Source organism: Protomyctophum bolini (genome assembly GCF_963924005.1).
Source record: "Protomyctophum bolini genome assembly, chromosome: 12".
Lineage (NCBI taxonomy): Eukaryota > Metazoa > Chordata > Actinopteri > Myctophiformes > Myctophidae > Protomyctophum > Protomyctophum bolini.
Genome location: NC_137873.1, coordinates 34,305,442 through 34,324,199, shown reverse-complemented (window position 1 = coordinate 34,324,199; position 18,758 = coordinate 34,305,442). Strand labels below are relative to the sequence as shown.

The window sequence follows — 18,758 nt, the reverse complement described above, 5'->3', positions numbered from 1 at the left end:
AGTAGCTGTCTGACTGCCTGCCTGTCCAATTCTCCATGAGTAGCTGTCTGTCTGTCTGCCTGTCTATGAGTAGCTGTCTGCCTGCCTGCCAGCCAGCAAGTTGGTTAACAGAAAATAAATTTTTATGGCTGAGTAAAATAAAATACAATAAACACAATTTGCCTGAAAATAGATTACCCAGCTATGACCTTTTTCATGAAAAAAAATGAGTAGTGATATGGCTGACTGAGTAAAATAAAACAATCTACCTGAAAATAGATAGCTATAAGTGAAGAGCAATTTCCGCAATTTCCATTTCCGCAATTTCCTTAATTTCCGCAATTACCATTTCCGCAATTTCCACAATTACAATTTCCATTTCCAATTTCCGCAATTTCCATCTATTAATGGCAGCTGGGTTTCATCATTCAAATAAAATAGAATTCTGTCCGTTTAGCTATAAAATTATGTCAGGGAATAGGGATACACAGTATATGTCTTTCATTTGCATTGCATCTCCCCCCCCCCCCCCCCCAAGCTTTTATTTTCGTTCGAGTAATAGTACAACTCTAATAGTATTACTTATAATAATGTAATTAAAGATAACTTCATTCAGATTTATAAATTTTTATTTAATTTACTCGTTTTGCAAAACAAAACATGTAGCTCAACTTCGTAAGACAAAACATCTATCATGATATAATAATAGAAAATTAAAAATAATATCACACCATTTCAGACATCATTATTTGTGCAACAGTAGGTAAACAATTTTTTAAAAAAAAAGAAAAAAAAGAGACATCCGTGTGATGCAGTTAAAAACATTTGCTGGTCATACAGATTGTCCCACTTCCATCCACAGTCATGTGGGCTGTCCTGTCCAGGGCAAATGAGGTCCTATTATAGGAGCGCTCTATCCGCGTGTCTCTGATGGGGGGGGGGGAGGGGGGGCACTAGTCGTCCGAGTCTGTGTCATGGCGCCGCCTGTGGCTTTGTGTGGCAGCAGCAGGGGCCGCCTTGTGGCTGGCACGGTTACGGGGGACAGGGGACCCCCTGTCGGACGAGTCTGTGTCACGCCGCTGCTGGCGACGATCGGAGGGGGGGGAGCCGTGGCGCTCGGCCTTTGCCCCCCCCCTTGAATGGCTGTCATGGGGTCTGGCTCCACTCTGACTGTGGCATGATGGATTATGATGATGGTGGTCCTTTCTATGCCTGGGGAGTAGAAAGAAATAAACCATCAATGATTGGGACCCGGCGGGGGGGGTCGAGTAAAGTTGGTGGGAGGGCTGCGAGTACGCACTACGCCGCTTCCTGAGGGACTTATTGTGACACTCAACAGAAATATCAATGGACTTTGCAGATTAATACGCTTCCTTTTCCTCCACAGCAAAGTACAGTTAATAAAAGTAAAGGTTTGGTGAATTCAATTGAACATTTCATCCACCGAACACCACTGATGCATATGGCTTCTAGAATCAAGTCTAGGCTTTATCCACACATATAGCAAACTAAATTAATAGATTGAACTTTTATCACTTCCAAAGTTCCAGCAGAACTTTGAAAATAGGCTATGGGCTAATGCTACAAGTCTCTGACAGTCCATTGGCGCCCTCTAGTGCTCTGTCATGCATCACCAGATGTTTGGCTTATTTCAAACTCCAGGTTCTTCCAACTGCAAGAAATACAACACCTCTTTCTGTCATCGGATTCTGAGGAGGTGGAGTCTCTTCTTTGCCTTTTCTTCCTTTTCTCCTTCTTTTTCTCTTTTTTGTTGTTCTTCTCTTTCTTCTTCTTTTTGCTCTCATGCCTGAAGAATACATTTAAATTTTAAATTAAAGCAAAGTGCATGTGTTGAGAGTTCGTGTGTACCCTTTTTTTTTATTTTTATCCCACGATCTAATGTGATCCTGGGCTCTACACACCCTCCGCCAACCAAGCGCCTTTTTAAACACTTCTAAAATAGCAGATCTACACGCTCACTGTGTCGTAATGCGTTGAACTTATAGATTGGCCATTTTTTCTACTTCACAACCCAACAATGAAGGGCATTAATTTATGAAAGGTTTCTGCCACACAGCGACAATATGCAGGACAGGTGCATTTTGTGTTCGATATTACTCTGCATGTACTCACCTTTGCTCCTTCACCTCCGTTTCAAGACTCTCGTCCATTGTTTTGGCTGAAGTTTCGGAGCGACCCTCAGTCTTGTGGTGCTGTGAAGAAAAGCCCTTGTTTCAGCTTAAACTGTCTAATGACAAATTCATGTGTAATTATTACTGCGATATAATATATCGTGTTATACTAATATTCAGGGATATTACAATATTGTGATATTAAGTGTAATCTTTCCTGATTTTAAAGGCTGCATTAATTAACCCATTTAGACCTGAGCTCAATTCTACAAAAAACCTACGCTCTGAAGGAAAATTATAGGCGTATATTATATATTGTGATATTTGATCTTGTCCATATCGCCCAGTCCTTTCATAAAAGAAAATATCAAAACTATTCATATAGACAATGCCTCAATATAGATCGACGTCTATATTTGCAGTGAAAAGTCTAGTTTAATATGAATAAAATAAATTGTCTTTATCGCCGCGCAATATATAAATCTGCATAATTTGTGAAATGTGCATTTATGTTTTCTGTATCTTTAGGGAACATTATAATGGCATACCTGGGAAGAAAATGCCTATCACGCATACACTCAAATGCATTCATACGTGATGGGCATAATCTTTCTAATTCGGAGTACAATGGGCTGAAACTGTATTGTTTTTAAGCTGGCTTTTCTTCTGCCTTTACTTGCACAACAATTATGACCCCAATTGGTCTGATGGGGACCCTAATAATTAACTCCTAAGCTGTGAGTCTGATTGACAAGAAACTTGGCATCCATCTAGCTTCACTCTACAAATCTGCCTCAATAACTACTACAGGACTACATTTTCTGTCTCCTAAACTATGGGTCCTGTTGAAGATAGTTTGACAAACGTCTTGTTGTAAAACTCTTTTCAGCACCTCAGACAGTGACCAGTGGTTCCCTCTTCAGTGGGATTGTGCGCACCCACGCACAGTGACGTGGGCAAGGAGACCTGCTTTGTGACTTCCCAGCTTGCAACACACCTCCCTTTTCCCCTTAAACTTAGAATTAAGGAAATTAAGCTTTTAATTGCAAAGAAAATACAGCTGTCCGTCTACTGGCATTTGCACCACAAAAGGTCCTGTCAATAGAGCCGAATATCATCTACTTGCCAAGTCTTTAGTTGACCATGTTGTAAAATGTTTATCACCTATTTGGAATGTAGACAGTTTACTAGCCCACGGACCTGTATTTGCATAGTTAATTATGCATCAATATCTCAAGAACAATATCTCGGGTATGGGCTAAACGGACTACCTTCAAACATGACCTATTCCTATAATATATATGCAGTATGCACCATGCAAGACCCGGGTTTGAATCGACCCCCATTTTGTCTTATCTTCTGAAATTAAAGTGCAAGACCACTTTGGTAGACTTTGGTAGGGTTGTATAGTTACCTTGCCATGATGCAACTCCAAATGTGGACAAGAAATCAAAAATAATTGCTCCAGTGATTAGAATTTAGAAATTGATCATTCAAAATATGCTCCTCATTGACTTACATTGTACGCTGAAACAGCTCTCAAAGTTGCTTGCTCTTTTAGTACATAAACAAACACAAAGTTGATTCAGACGATCACAAAACCTCATACTGTTTTTCTATTGTTTTTTTAATAAAAACGTTAACTTCCTGTTGATTTTGCCATTTTTATTAGGAAGAAACCCCGGACTGGATCCAGGTCTTCAAATAGTAAAATCAAGAGGAAGTTAACATTTGTATTAAAAAACTGCATGAGGTTTGGTGATGCTCATATTGTCTGAATCAACTTCGTGTTCGTTTACACACTAAAAAAGTGTAACTTTAGAGCCGTTTCACCATACAATGTAAGTCAATGAGGAGCACAACAATATATTACATTTTAAGTGTCTGAGGACCAGAAACTTACTGTGAATACTGCCAAGCCAAGTTTAGCAGCCTCCTTCTCTTTTTGGGAGAGCATAATTTTCCGTGACGTAACACTGTGGACAGAAACATACTTGTAACTTAAGTACCCTACAATCATGGTCCACTCAATTGAAGAACCCCTTCTCCTCTACTTGAGTTTCAAGAGGATTATTTTTGCTTCAGGAAAAAAAAGGACAAATGAACCGCTGCTTTTGAGGGTTACTTAGCTCTAACTGCCCCTGACATGCATAAGCATTAAAATAATCTCCTCTGACGGAGGTAATTTAAACAACTAAAACATTACTATGTGATACTAAAACGTTTTTAAAAACAATCACCCAGAGCTTCCTAGGCCAGAGATACGGTCCACATCTCTCTCTTCACCATCAGGCTCTTCCCTCCTACACACATCTGCAAAGTCCTGGTGTGGGACACAGTCAATGTCAGGCTTGGGTGACGGAAAGAAGTGAATTAAAACCAAAGCAAGCCTAAATGACAAAAGGGAAATACCTCTTTGGTCAGGCCAGTGGGTTGTCTCCTTATATTCTTGTGTCCTCTAAAGAGAAAGGGGAATATACATAACAGGGATTCATGTGTGTGGGCATGTGTGATGTGTGTACACATTACACATCCTTCCTTCAACAATTATTACATGATGCGAGTCATGACACTTACAAGGCAGCCATCAAAGCTTCCTGCTCTTCAGCTTTCACAGCAGCAATCTCCTCTTCTCTGGACAGCTTCTTTACGTCACCTTGTTTATCTCTAGCATACCATGTCAAGTCTTTGCCCTTCTGCCAGCGCCCTACAGGTGCCATTAATGAGTTCCCTAAAAGAGGTAACAGTGCACATGACATTATGGTAGTGTTTTGATTATAAGAAGCATTTTATAGTCCAGTTACCAGAGTAAACATTCCCTAAAGCAACTTGTTGAATTCCTCCATCACGGTTTTAAATGTATTGGTTTCTGTTGCACTTTCTCAGGTCAAACTCCATAGGGTGCACATCATCAACAACAATCATAAATAGGGTGTAAGCTTATAACTATTTATTGCACTCAAAACAATCTGCGCGTGCACGGAAGTGGTTGGCACAATCTTACAAGAGGACCAGCAGCTGGTGTGATCTATTCGTGCAAGTTTTCTATTGATGTCAGTAGTGTGTGTCGGGCAGCAAACTTCATTGAGTCAACCCAGTTGTACAGAAGCTGCGGCCCCTGGAACCATTGCAATGCGGGATCGGTGTACAAACGGTACAGAATCAGGTAAAACGAAGTGGCATACTGCGTTATGACTGCTCTTTTACAGATGGAACAACTAACTGCCTTTGGTTGGTCTTTCTGGCCATTTAGCCGGGATGCTAGCGAGTTAGCCGGGCTAAGTGCTAGCCGCCAGTCGACTCACCAAGATAGTTTTCTCTGTGCTTGTCGACTTTCACGTCGTCCCAGTTGAACTGGTCTTGGCCTCCCCGAACTCCTCCAGACCTCGAGGAGCCAAACATGTCTGCGTCGCGTAGATACGGTTCTTTCCCACACGTGTACCACAGTAGAGTAGGTAGGTACCACAGTGCTAGCTAGCAGGCCTGGCTGCTATTAAGCTAACTTTAGTAACTTCTCTCTTGACTCTTTTTCATGGAAGGATAATCTCGCGAGGTGGGATCTATTCCATGCGTGTCTGCTCTAGTGTTGCCGTGTCTGCTTATTCTAAGTGACATTGGGCTTGTTTTTCCTGTAAAGTTTCTTGTAAATATTAGTGGTTGTTGTTTTTGGTTATTTTGGCGGAGGGGGGGCTAAGGGCTTATTTCTATTTTCTAAAGTGTAGTTATGTTGGCCTTGTTTCATAATGCAGTTTAAACGAGTGGTTCTCAAATCAAGGACCAACACATTAATATGCACCCCCCCCCCCCCATCTGAAAATGTGCCACGGAGTGAGTGACCCTGTACCAGATTTGTTTTATGTTTCAAACAAGATTCCAGTTTCTTTCATAATAGAAAATGGTAGATAAAGCTGGTAGATCAGCCTTTTTCATCGCTATTTTGTTGGCTTCTTTTCATGGACCCGGTTGCTTATTTCTCTCGCAAAATCCGGCAACACTAGTTTCTGCGCGTGCGCGTCACAACATATGCCACGGTCACAACGCTGATGTTTTAGTTTATGATCTCTTTTACCTACTATATTTAGAACTCTTATTTACCCTACACGTTTCTACTAAACGGCTGAGAACTTAAAGCCATGGCAGATATCCCCGCCCCAAAACACTAAAACAACTGGAATACAAGATAGCTAGGTAAAATAGAAGAACAATTTTGCTAAAAGGTTATCCCCCCACACACACACACTTGTTTCTTTTCCGCTTTCGGGCGTTCTGAAAACCCGAATCATCCGCATCCTAGAAATGACTGAAATGCGAGAGCAAGCGTGAATTAATGGTGTTGACGATGAAGCCTCGGCGATCAAACTATTTGATCACATAGTAGTTGTGTTGGCTGTGTGTTTCCAGTGAGTTGTGTGCTAATGGGTACTGATGCTGCTGTGGCTCCGATGACGTGATGACGTTAGACTCTGTCTGTAATGGCTCTCACGAGGAGACTGGGCACAGGAAAGAGAGACACAATTCTAGGAACGCTGCTAAAGCCTTGGATTTAAAAAAGCTTTAATGTTCATGTACATGAGATACATTTCAACTCGACTCTTCTCAGGTAGGAACTGTCTGGAAGGCGGTTAGTTGATATTTTCCAATTCAGCCATTATTATTATTGCAAATAACCTAAACTAGAAAATCAATGATGCTGTCTGAGATGTACTGATTCAACTGTTTAATTTTGTTCATTTGATACGCTACCCGATAGGCACTTTATGATTAAATCTTATTTATGATTATCTGAAGCACACATTCTTTAAATTGATCATTTGGAGCTCTGATCCATAGCTCTAAATGCATTCAAATGCAACGCATTAGAGCTATGGACCAGAGCTAGGTCTGCACTATTTGCTCTAACTCAGATTATTCTATATGACTATGACTATGCAATGGAATGGACAATGGAGAGTTTATTTTCACAGTTTTTGTTGAGCATATTTTAAGACATTGTCATCTTGACTGACCTGTCACGTCACAGTTTTACAAGTGAAAGGCATGTGATTAATGTGGAACCTGTCCTGTATACTGTACGTTTTGTCTTGTGACAAAATTGCCAAATTGCATCTGTCTGCAGCAACACACTTCAAATTAAGTCCTAACGGATTTCACATGAAGTGAATTATAGCAGATTTCTTAATTGGTTACAGACTAAGATCAGTTGCATACCATTCAATGCACAGGTTTGTTGTAATGTAATCCAATGTCTTTATTCTAATTGGAACCCACCCATACATGAATTCACATCAGTCACATGTCCCACATTTTCTATAATAGAGCCCTTTGTCAGATTAGAAATGTTGAGATTTGCTGTGAAATGTGTGAGAATTAGAAGTAACATTACAGCTGCATTTTTCTGGAGCCGGGTCAGGTCAACGGCTTCATGTCAGATTTATTTTAAACGGTATGTTATATTACCTCTTGGCCTAACAAATTTTCCATTATACTCAAAATTATATATATATATATATATGCACCCATGAATCCTTTAAATAGTACTGCCAATTTTTGAGGTGCGCTAGCCCCTCCTATATACAGGTTTAATGTTTGTTTTTGGTTCAATGTTTGTTTTAAAATCACACCTGTGTGAAGTGAGGGTCGCTAATATATTAAAGTTTAACTCATGTTGATTAGGTGATGTGATGTAAAACAAACGGTGCCAACCCAAACATTAAATGCCATTAACAATAAAGAGACAATATGATGATGTAATGAGGGACAATATGACGTAAATTTTCCCTTCATTGTCAATGGCGTTTGTAAAACGAACATTGAACTAAAAACCACTATTAAACCATGTGTGTGTGTATATAGGAAAACGCCATTGACGATGAAGGGAAATTTTGTTTGTTTGTTTTTGACACCGTTTGTTTTACATCACAATTGCATCACCTAATTATGAGTTAGACTTTAATATATTAGCGCCCCTCACTTGACACAGGAGTGATTCTTTTTATTATTCTTTTTATGGTTACTGTAAGATGTTTATGGAATTGTTTGCAGGCCATGTGAGCCATAAGTGTTGGGAAACAAAGTTGTGAACACTGTTTTCCCTGAAATGTTGTTCCTGTAATATTTCTTTGTGACCTCCCAAAAAGCATCCTTTACTTGTCTATAAGTGCCCTACCAAGTATCAACAATCATGCTCCATTGAAATTAGGAATCTCTCTCGGCACTTAAATATCAAGACAAGAGGAACATTTTGCTTGATTAAAAGAACGGCGACTGCTATGGACATAAATCATGTACTGGCTTCCAAAATAGCAACTATGATATGAATTTGTCTTTGAAAATAGTGATTCTACGTTTCATTTCTAAGATTTTTCTGTGGGGAAGACTTGATTGAAATATTTACTTGTGCAAGTTTGCAGAATTACAGTACATTTCAAGCACAAACTCAATACAAATACTGTTAACTGTGAGTGGATGACCCAATTAAGCATTACACTTGTGTACAAGAGTGTCCACCTTGTTCAAATCATCAAAACATTTAGAGACGTACAAATAGACACTTCTATACAGTCAAAGAACAGAACAGGAATTCATCATAAAGGAGGTAAAAAGGGAAAAGAAACATACAGTGAGGGGAAATAAAGGGTTGGCATTCATTGAGGACATCATTAGTGATCAACAGGACAAGGTTCCGAAAAGGATGTACTTGGCTTATACCGATGAGTCGATACGCACCCATACGTACTTTTCCTTAACGGGGTCTCCATTTATTTATTTATTTGACAGGGACAAAGCTCATTAATCAACATGTCAGTTTTCACATCAATGTAAATGGGCCAGAGTTAGCCAAAGCTAAATTTCATCTGTAGTCCCTGGGCAGGCTCTTAAAAAATGAATGATAAAAGAGAGACAGAGTGTAGGGTGCCTGCACACAACACCATGCGTTGATGCCATGTGTGCATATGTGCAGGCACCCAACACTACGTCCATACAAAAACACAGTACAATACAGATAAAAGAGACAAAGTGTAGGGTGCCTGCACACAACACCATGCGTTGATGCCATGTGTGCATATGTGCAGGCACCACACACTACGTCCATACAAAAACGCAGTACAATACAGATAAAAGAAAGACAAAGTGTAGGGCGCCTGCACACAACACCATGCGTTGATGCCATGTGTGCATATGTACAAACGCAATACAATACAATACAATACAATACAGGAACAGATCAACATGGTACAGGGGACAGAACAACTACAAAGTGAAGTGAGAAATGACACCGGAGATGAATACTCCATCACGTTGCTGTTTAGAGTAAACAATCAAGAGGCTGTGGAGAAGAATGGCACTGTCACTTGCACCTGCAAACCTTGCAACCTCACTGCATCAGTGTTGTTTTGCTTGGAGGCATGGTTTTAATTCATTGATTTTTAGCATTGTTTGGTCAAAGATAATGGAATCACTTTGGTATTTTTAGCCTTCCAGTGTCTTTGGATTGAGTATTTAGTTAAAGGGATACTTCGCCGATTTTGCAAAAAAAAACAACACTTCCCTGGGGTTCTTTTTGCGTGTAAATGTGTGCTAAGGAGGAGCAGTGCACCAAAGCATTATGGGAATTGTAGTCCAGGAAGGAAGTGGGCCCAGTGTCTGATGAATGATCTCATGGACACTGCTAAAATCAAAAATATCTAAAACCACATATTACACACACAAAGACCGCCAGGAAAGTGTTCTAAATCTTCTAAATGCCATTTTGCAAAAAGGATTAAGTGTCCCTTTAAATAACATGCTCGACAGGAACTCTAACCAAATAATGGTCCGGTGCAGGCCGGTGTAAACGTAAATAAAAGCCTACAGCCCCCTGGTTCCTTTTAAACACCGGTGTCCAAATCAAGGTTGCATATTAAGCGCCTGTGGATGGTGCAAGTCAAGATAACTGGTGGGAGGGCTGTGTAATCATCATCTGGTTCTCTCTCTGTTCGTCTTGTCCCCGCCTACAACCTACATGGTATGCCACAAAAAGCTAGGCTACACTCTACACTCCATGTACACATACAATTCCCATCTCTTTAAAATACCATCTATAGCTGAGATCTGCCCCAACTTTCTCACACAATGGTAAGGACAATGCCTAGAGACAACGTATTTATAACTTGATTCTTCAGGCTGCTGAAATACTTTATCTGATTAATTATCAAGTGGTTCAATAATCTGGACAGGCAAAAGTTGTAAAAAGCAATACATGATTGAAGTATTTATTAACAGTTTGCAGAATTACAAGCATTTCAAGCACAACTCGATACAAAAAACTGTTAACTGCGAGTGGACGACCTACACTTGTTTACAAAAGGGTCCACCTTGTTCAATTCATCATAACATTTAGAGACCTACAAATATACACTTTCACATAGGAGCGAAATTAATTTAGTCCCTCGTTTGTGCCAAATCTGGGTTGCACATGGTTTGTTGAGCTCCCTCTGGTGTTTGTTTTGGGAATTCTGGAGCCTTGTTTTGAGGTGCTGTGGTACCAAGAGGTGCATGCATAGTCGAAGAAACCTTGTATGAGGGCCCCTGTTAGGGTCTTCAAGGTTTTTTTTTGTCGACCAGATGTGCTCTACACCAAATCTCCCGGAGTGGGAGGGCAGTTTGTTAACCAGCGTTGTTTCAATGTTTGTAAAGAAGATGTTTAAGTAGTTGGCTACGTCAAGCTTGTCATATGTCAATCGATTTGATGTTTATGTTTGTAAACCTGGTTTTTAGTTTCTGACCGCAGCCTTGGTTGTTTAGTAGCTTCCAGAGCTCCCAAGGATTGTTTTTGTTTTCCCCTGCTTTATCATTGATAAAGTTTCTTTTTGCTGATTTGGTCATGGTAGTTAGAATGTTTCGTTGGGTTTTTAGGATGCCCAGTTGGGTTTGTCGAAGCGCTTGGCTAGCTTGGACTTGCTTTTAAGAAGTTCAGAGCATTTTTTTGTCTCTGGCTTTCATTGCAGTCAGTACAGAGTAGACTCCTATTTTGAGAATCTGTTTTGGAAGAGAGTTGACTATTTCTAATGGGGCATGATATGTTGGCCAAATGGTTTGACGTAAAAGTTGCACAGTCAGATCAGACCCTTTTGTTTAAGGTTAACAAACTTGGACCTTGGACCCCAATTAAGGTGGAATTGTTCCATGACAGCACCTTGTTAACAAGAGGACCTGGCTGTCTCTGCTGGTCTTATGGGAAATCATCAGCGATGGTTCAGCAGTATCTGGAAACTGCTGATTATTTTCTATTGTTAATTGTGTTTATCACACATGATAAAGCGTCCTCAGAGAAAGGCTTAAAGTATGCACCATGACTCATGCTTTTGCAAATGTCATGTCAAACTCCACCCACATGTTTTAAGATTCCAGTGTTTGTATTTTTCCCTCCCATTTGCCCAGTGATTCACTTTGCTCTCTACTTGCATCCACTTAACCCAGTCTCTCTCTCCTCTCTTCAAGCTATGGCTGGTCCCAGGCCTGTGGTGCTCAGTGGCCCATCGGGGGCAGGGAAAAGCACGCTGGTTAAGAAGCTCATGAAGGAATACAATGGTGTTTTTGGCTTCAGTGTGTCACGTAAGTGTGCCTGTGTAAACTACGATAGTACTGACGCATGACTCGTGTTCTTATGAACATATACAGTAAGAGCATATATTTTAGCCTGGATCTTATTTGCTTCGTTGATTTAGGTCTCTGTTTTTCTGTGAACTTTCTTGACTGTTCAAAACTACAAAAATCTCTAAGCCATATGTCATTCCTCAGATACAACAAGAAATCCTCGACCTGGCGAAGAGAATGGCAAAGGTACGTTCTCCTGTGACTCCTTCTTTCAAGTCATTGCCCTTTTTGGCTAAAGATTTGAGTATGTCTATTTTGTTCCCATCGCAGATTACCATTACGTTACAAGGGAAGTTATGCAGACTGCAATCGGCAACGGGGAGTTCCTTGAGAACGCAGAATTTTCAGGAAACCTGTATGGGACTAGCAAAGCTGCTGTGCAAGATGTCCAGGCCAAGAACCTCATCTGCATACTGGACATTGACATGCAGGGCGTGAAGAACATCAAGGGGACAGACCTGACGCCCATCTATGTGTCCATCCAACCTCCGTCCATGAACATCCTGGTGAGGACACAAGGACATGCCGTCTCTGTGGATCCATGTCGGTGATACAACATGGTGTTGCGTTTCATGTATACCGTAGAAAAGCATATGCAGTAAACTGTGCAGGACTTGAGTATTGTCACAAGTCTTGCAGAGCTATCATGAATCGATATTTTTATCTATGCAATTCCTAGCTATTCTATTGATTACTTTTTCGATTTAATAGAATAATGTTTACTTATATCAATGAATTGATTAACCTAGAGCAAGGACACTTTGATAGAGGTTAGGGTTGTGTAGTCGCCTTGCCATGATGCAACTCCAAAGGTGGGAATGAAATCTAACATAGTTGTACATTGATTAGAAATAATTAACTTGCATTGTAAAGTGAAACGGCTCTCAAAGTCACTCTTTTAGCCTGTAAACAAATGCAAACAAAACAGATTTTGACAATATAGAACCTTTAAAAACCCTGTACTTTTTTATTAGTCTTTGTATGTATACCAGAGCAAATGTAGTTATTTGTTCTTTTCTAACCCATTCTGAACGGGAACCCATTTTGGTGTCGGCATCATGTTATGCTTTAGCTATTGAAAAATAGCAGATCTACAAGCTCATAGCGCGCCACCGAGTGGCGCGCTACGAGCTTGTAGATCTGCTATTTTTGAAAATTGGAAGAGCGACTGACATTTTTAGAATCTGATCTCAGGTCAGAATGGGTTCATCAGACCAGTGTGTGTCCAGTGGAAACCTCGTATGAATCTGATCTCAGGTCAGAATGGGTTAAAATAACTGTTGCACCGATTTGTGAAATTTATCCTGCTATCCTAATATTTTATTTATTGTCTTCTCAGGAAAAGCGTTTAAGAGACAGAAAAACCGAGTCAGAGGAAAGTCTCCAAAAGCGTTTACATGCAGCTCAGGTGGACATGGAGATCAGTAAGTCTTCAAAAGTTATTCTAACAATAATAGAGCACCGAAGTCCTGACGTAACTGGCTCATCCCTTCGATTCCCCTGGTTCGCGGAAGTAATTTTTCTATGGAGAATAACATGGGGTGATCTTAATATCGTCTACTATAAGCGTTGTGGTCCAAAAATAAACAAGCTGTCTCGGCGTTATTGTCAGGGAGGTGTCTCTGTATCGTTTGCAACAGTCACTCACTCATATATGATACAGTCTGCTTCTAGCGAAAATCTAACTAATTCAGCAGAAGTAACATTAGCGTTTTCTCTCAGTCAGTTGATTCTTCATATCCATATGAGTGAAGCGGCCGGGGTGACATGTCTATTTTTCAAACACAGTTCTTATATGAAGCAATCTTAAAATCCTCCTATGGCGATTTCAATGCAACTAAACAAATACATGAACCTGGGGACTGACGCCCTCTACTGAAAGTGACGTCAGACTTCGGTGCTCTATTGATACTAGTCATGACTGCCTGGTGGCAGCAATCATGACTAGTTCACTAGTAAGGTCGCTAGGAGGCAGCCAATCATTGCGAACGCAGTGATTGCGAACTCAGTGAGCACTTACTATGAGACCTAGCAGATCATGTCTGTGTGTGTGTGTGTCTGTCTGTCCCGCTATCCAAATATGGAGTGTGTTGCATCAGCAATCACTCGGCTCCATATATGGGCACAAAAGGGGCCAGGTCCACTCAGCTCCATATATGGGCACAAAAGGGGCCAGTGAGAGAGTTCCAGGGGCTCCCCAACTAAATGATAATTAGGAACCAAATGGACCCTTATGGGTCTGTAACTCAAGAGTGTGCAAATGAGTGAAAAAAAAGTGTACACTCTGAGAGAGAAATGCCATTAACTGGGGCGCTGTAGCCTAATTCAGGTCCTTAAGGTCCTAAGACCCCCATAAGAGAAGATTTCTATGGCTTAAGGCTTAAACCATAGAAATCTTATCTTATGGGGGTCCCTGGTATATCTCTTCAAATGGGGTTCCGCGGGCTAATTAGTGTCAAAACATTGATTCACTTGTTGGGCTGTGTTGCTGAACCATCCCGCCTTCTCCTCCCAGGTAAAGAAGATGGCTTATTTGATGTTGTCATTGTCAATGATAACTTGGAGGATGCCTATGCCAAGTTAAAAGATGCTCTTCTTGAGGTAAGTTACCAGTGAGGATAGCCCAAACACATATCCCGAAACTTGTATTAAATACCATCTATCTATAAATGCACCTCTGTTTGCACTGTGCACCTCTCTTTATGTACGTACCCCCACAGGGAGTGCAGTGCCCGGTGTCTAGTCCGTCGAATACACTGTTGTCCAGAACCAGCACAAAAGCCTCTGTCCAGGCTCTGGCCTTGATCACTCCTAATATCTCCATATATGGAGCTGGCCTGTTCTGACATCACATGATGTTCTGACATCTATTCTCCATAGAATCCATATTTGGGCATGCCTGACAAAGAACTTCATATATGGGCATAAAAGGGACACAGACATAACTGGGTGGGACATGCATTTCCAATTTGCATCGTTCCAAGTAGGCCATTGCCCAACGGGCACCGCTCTAGTCATGAAAATGCAAGAATAATATAGTTGCTGGCTTATAACATCAATACAGTACAATAAATAGGGTATTTGAGGGATTACAATTAAGACAAGCCATTATGATATGGGTTACAAGACTAGCAATGAAACAGGAAGCTGCTATAAAACTAAATTGTTTGGTTAAATTGTGGTTTTATTAATTGGCAGGAAGAGGTGAAGTTCTCTCTGCCACGTCTGTAATTTTCCCATATTGGGACAACTCTCAGTGTATTAGTATCACGCTTATATCAAGGCCACTTATCAAAAAACTGTTTATTTTCCTACTTTCATAATTGAGGGGAAGAATCAGCTGGATAACTACTTTCTACTGCTACAGTTTGTTACTGTTATGGATACATGCCGTTTATTATCCATGAGCATTGATTAAAACTGAAACAATTGACCAGGATTATGTTTTGAGGTGTCCCCAAATCTGATATGAACAGACCTACCGGCCACAGCCAAACAGAAAATGTGAAACAAAGTTTTATCTCCCCCAGGAAATAACCAGCGTTAAGAAGGTGGACATGTCTTCATAGAGAGTCCTGAGAGCCCTGAACTCTTTTTAACAAAAGTGCAGCAGGCCTCCATTCCAGTTCTGGACATTCCGTCAGGTGGTGGCCAGTGAATTCAGACGGCATCCTCGGCAACACCTAAAACTATATTTGACACACATTTCAGAGGAAATGTAAATCACAGTATTTACTGTATCTAGTTCTTTAACTCGTTTGGCCTACAAGGTTCTTATTTTTTATTTTTTGACACAATGTCCGCACAAAACTTCATTAATGGTTATTTTATACACATAAACTTAGTGGTGGGGAAAAAAATCGATTAGTCAATTAATCGCGATGCCATCATGGGCGATAATTCATCGATGCACAAATGTCAAACATCGATTATTTAATGTATTTTTTTTACCGGAGCAAAAGGGCGGAACTAATCTGCGACTGCGCTGCGTCGTCGTACCGGACCGTTTAGAGTGACGCACACAGCGCTCGCACACGCTTTAGCTTTCAACAACCAAAACAGAACGAGTTACCAACGCGGAGGGGAAGAGAAAAAAGATGACAGAAAGGGAACATTTTGGATTGTATGAGGTTGAGGGGACACGAGAACTTGATAAAACTCACACCATCGACCGCCTGTGAAATGTGGCCGAGATGGGACGATGTAGTGTGGCTCCAAAGTGCTAACATGGCCCGGAATCCGTCGCTCCCCACGACCGAATGTGAACGTAAATCCTTTGCAATAAAAGTGCCGATGGACTTTGTAATTCTAGTCGCCTTTTCTGAGTGCATGGGCAGCTGTCCGTGTGTTCGGGATCGGGATGGTTGTCTTGACTGCATCTCTGGATGTCAGTGGGCAATATGGTCTTGTACACGTTGTGAGTTGTATCGAGTTCCCGTGTCCCCTCAACATCATAGAATCCAAAATGTTGCCATACACTTATAAAATACTTTAAACCAAATGCTCCTTAATGTGTGCAAACAAACAAAGGTGCAACATAATAGTCTCAATAACTACCCCAAAGCTTCCTTAATGACACTTCAGTAACTGAAAATGAAATCCCTGAATAAGGAAACAAAGAAAAGCACCTTTTTTGTCCTAACAAAGAATAAAGGCAATTTGACAGAGTGCTGCTGACCTCAACCGAAATCCTGCCCATGTATTTCTATGACATGACATCTTATGTCATTATTAATATATATTTATTGTATGCTTGTACAAACTCATTCTTTTTTTTTTAAAGAAAACTGCTTATTACTGTTCTGTATTTGGCCACAGACACCCATCTGAAAATATTTTCTTCTATGGACCCCCCCAGAAGCAAAGATTTGAGTTAAAAACATGCACTGTGAAAGAATATATATATTCATAATCATTAGAAAGCACTTTGTTTATTAGTCACACAGTAACTGAGTGATTAACAGTGAGTGATTAATCGGGATCAATCGGGATTAATCGAATCGTAACGTAGCCCAATTAATCGGGATTAATCAGGATTAATCGCATCGTGACCCTCGGAAACGATGTGTAATCGCATCGCCAGGTACCTGGCGATGAACGCCTCTACATAAACTCCAGATGGTGTTTAAGATTTATTGTCTTTATAATTTTGTCAAAGTAGATTATTTGCTAAACTTAAACGGGCAGTTTAAGTAATTCTGTCCCATTTGTTAGCCATCCTAGCTATGGATTTCTCACAAAGTAACAAAAGACAACTTCATGTCTCACTCCAACTGGATAAACTGGTTAGGTTAGGACTTAGGTCATAGATAGTGGCAAATAGTTGTGCTGCTTTAAGTCATAGTAGTTGTGCTACTGTGAACACCAGAGGCATTCTGTAATGTACCGGTATGACCAGTCACATTATGCGGGTGGTGTTGGATTCCATTGTAGTGAATATTACAGGTTGCATTAGCCAGCCAGATGACCACAGTGGTTGCTGTGTAGACACTCTACACTCTAGACTCGAGTGTAGATGGTAATGTAGCAGTGAGAAACAAGGATTCCAACTAGTGAATAATCCTTGGCTGTACAGGCCTGGTACATTGTCATAAAATATTTAACTCTTTCCATAATCTACTAGTAATGTGGACATGTTGCCTTTGAAGTTTGGTTTGAGACTAGTGTGAGGCCGGGTAAAATCTAAGTGATGTACCGTACTGTACTGTAGTAGGATTACATCCAATACCTACTGTAGGTGACGAGAAAGTCAGAAACAAAACTTAAATGTTGAAAAATGTAAAACAAATGTGTAATGGCCACCAATCTTCGATAGGGATTTACAATAACTACAGTATATAACGTGCAGGCCTTTTTATTAAGACCAGCTGTGAACAGTTTAACTCTGTTATGTTATAGTTAAATTGTACATTTGTAAAACTTTTATATTGTATAATTTCTTAAGTTATGTTAAAGTTTAGACTGTACTATGTAATCGATATCCAGTGGGTTGCTTTAATGACTTGACAAAAGAGCTTTTTAAAGAAACCGTGATACATATACTGTATATGCGACGAACCGATGCATACCCTGTGTGACACACATAAATCAAACACACAAGACAAACTACTGTACTTAACGCATTTTGGGCGGGAACCCCTTTTGGTGTTTTAAGCATATTATACTTTAGCTATTGAAAAATAGCAGATCTACAAGCTCATGAGCTTATAGGTCTGCTATTTTTGAAAAATCGCTTGATTGATCCAGAGTGACTTACATTTAAGCAAAAACATTGCATTGCAATACATTGCATATATAAAAAGTAGTTATCATGAATCGTGTATAAACTAAGAAGACATGAGAACCACTGACATAGAAACAGGTTTTTCATTAAACTGTCAGGATTTACTGATTTAGAAGATATTTGTAGAATCTTTGTAGGTCTAAATGGGGTTAAGAAGGCTACAGTACCCATTGAGGTAAACTATTCAATCTATTTTTTCCCACCTTTTGATGGCTTATTTTCATTCTTGAGTAGAATTGTCATTGTCCTGACTGTATTCATTTTACATTTCAATCCATTCCTTATGGGCAAAGATGTTCTTGTTATACAATGTTAACACCCAACTTCAATGTAAAGCGGCAATTGAAATGCTTGAACATGGAAATGTTACCATTATCTTAAGACCATGTCGTCTTGTGGTTACATTAACGGTGACTTACACAGTTGTGAAGAATATATGTCATGTTTATCTTTGAAGTGCATTAAAAGTCAAGTATTAAGACTGTAACTGTTTATGTATGGTCACTCTAGAAGAAATGGTATATGTGTTACAGTTCTTCGCTGTCACCAACAGTATGGAGCTTCCCTGTCTGTGTCTATGGTTCTTCCCTGTCATGTTGCAAGCTTGTAGATCTGCTATCTTTATGAATCCTAATTTATTAGTCCAGGGACCACCAGTGGTCCTTTGGGGGTGTTTCAGGTGGTCCACAGCTAAATGATGGAGAGTTGGTAACCAAATGCACCCTTAA

The 18,758-nt window shown here is 40.2% G+C and overlaps 2 protein-coding genes and 1 long non-coding RNA gene across 4 annotated transcripts in view; 2 read left to right on the top strand and 1 right to left on the bottom strand.

Annotated features, from left to right (window-relative positions):
• LOC308325602 overlaps positions 1–18,517 on the top strand; it is a 276,903-nt gene extending 258,386 nt beyond the window's left edge. Inside the window, exon 2 of the long non-coding RNA XR_013965047.1 lies at positions 17,996–18,517. This is a non-coding gene — a long non-coding RNA (uncharacterized lncRNA). The remainder of the gene's footprint in view (positions 1–17,995) is intronic.
• cUnh1orf35 (chromosome Un C1orf35 homolog) lies at positions 591–5,656 on the bottom strand. Its single transcript, XM_080778139.1, has 8 exons — positions 5,417–5,656; positions 4,689–4,842; positions 4,524–4,569; positions 4,352–4,434; positions 4,015–4,087; positions 2,113–2,192; positions 1,670–1,786; positions 591–1,191 (listed from the first exon to the last, which is right to left on the bottom strand). Exons 1-8 carry the CDS (start codon positions 5,511–5,513, stop codon positions 933–935), a joined length of 909 nt encoding a protein of 302 aa, XP_080634265.1. The 5' UTR covers positions 5,514–5,656; the 3' UTR covers positions 591–932.
• On the top strand, positions 5,148–18,517 carry guk1a (guanylate kinase 1a). Of its 2 annotated transcripts, none has more exons than XM_080778140.1 (7): positions 5,148–5,277; positions 11,592–11,705; positions 11,892–11,933; positions 12,018–12,253; positions 13,087–13,171; positions 14,263–14,348; positions 15,278–18,517. In XM_080778140.1, the coding sequence occupies exons 1-7, from the start codon at positions 5,163–5,165 to the stop codon at positions 15,314–15,316; spliced, it is 717 nt and encodes a 238-aa protein (XP_080634266.1). In that variant the 5' UTR covers positions 5,148–5,162; the 3' UTR covers positions 15,317–18,517. The 2 variants fall into 2 exon arrangements, with proteins under 2 accessions (XP_080634266.1, XP_080634267.1); XM_080778141.1 differs by lacking the exon at positions 5,148–5,277 and adding an exon at positions 6,406–6,711.
• Positions 18,518–18,758: the final 241 nt, after the last annotated feature.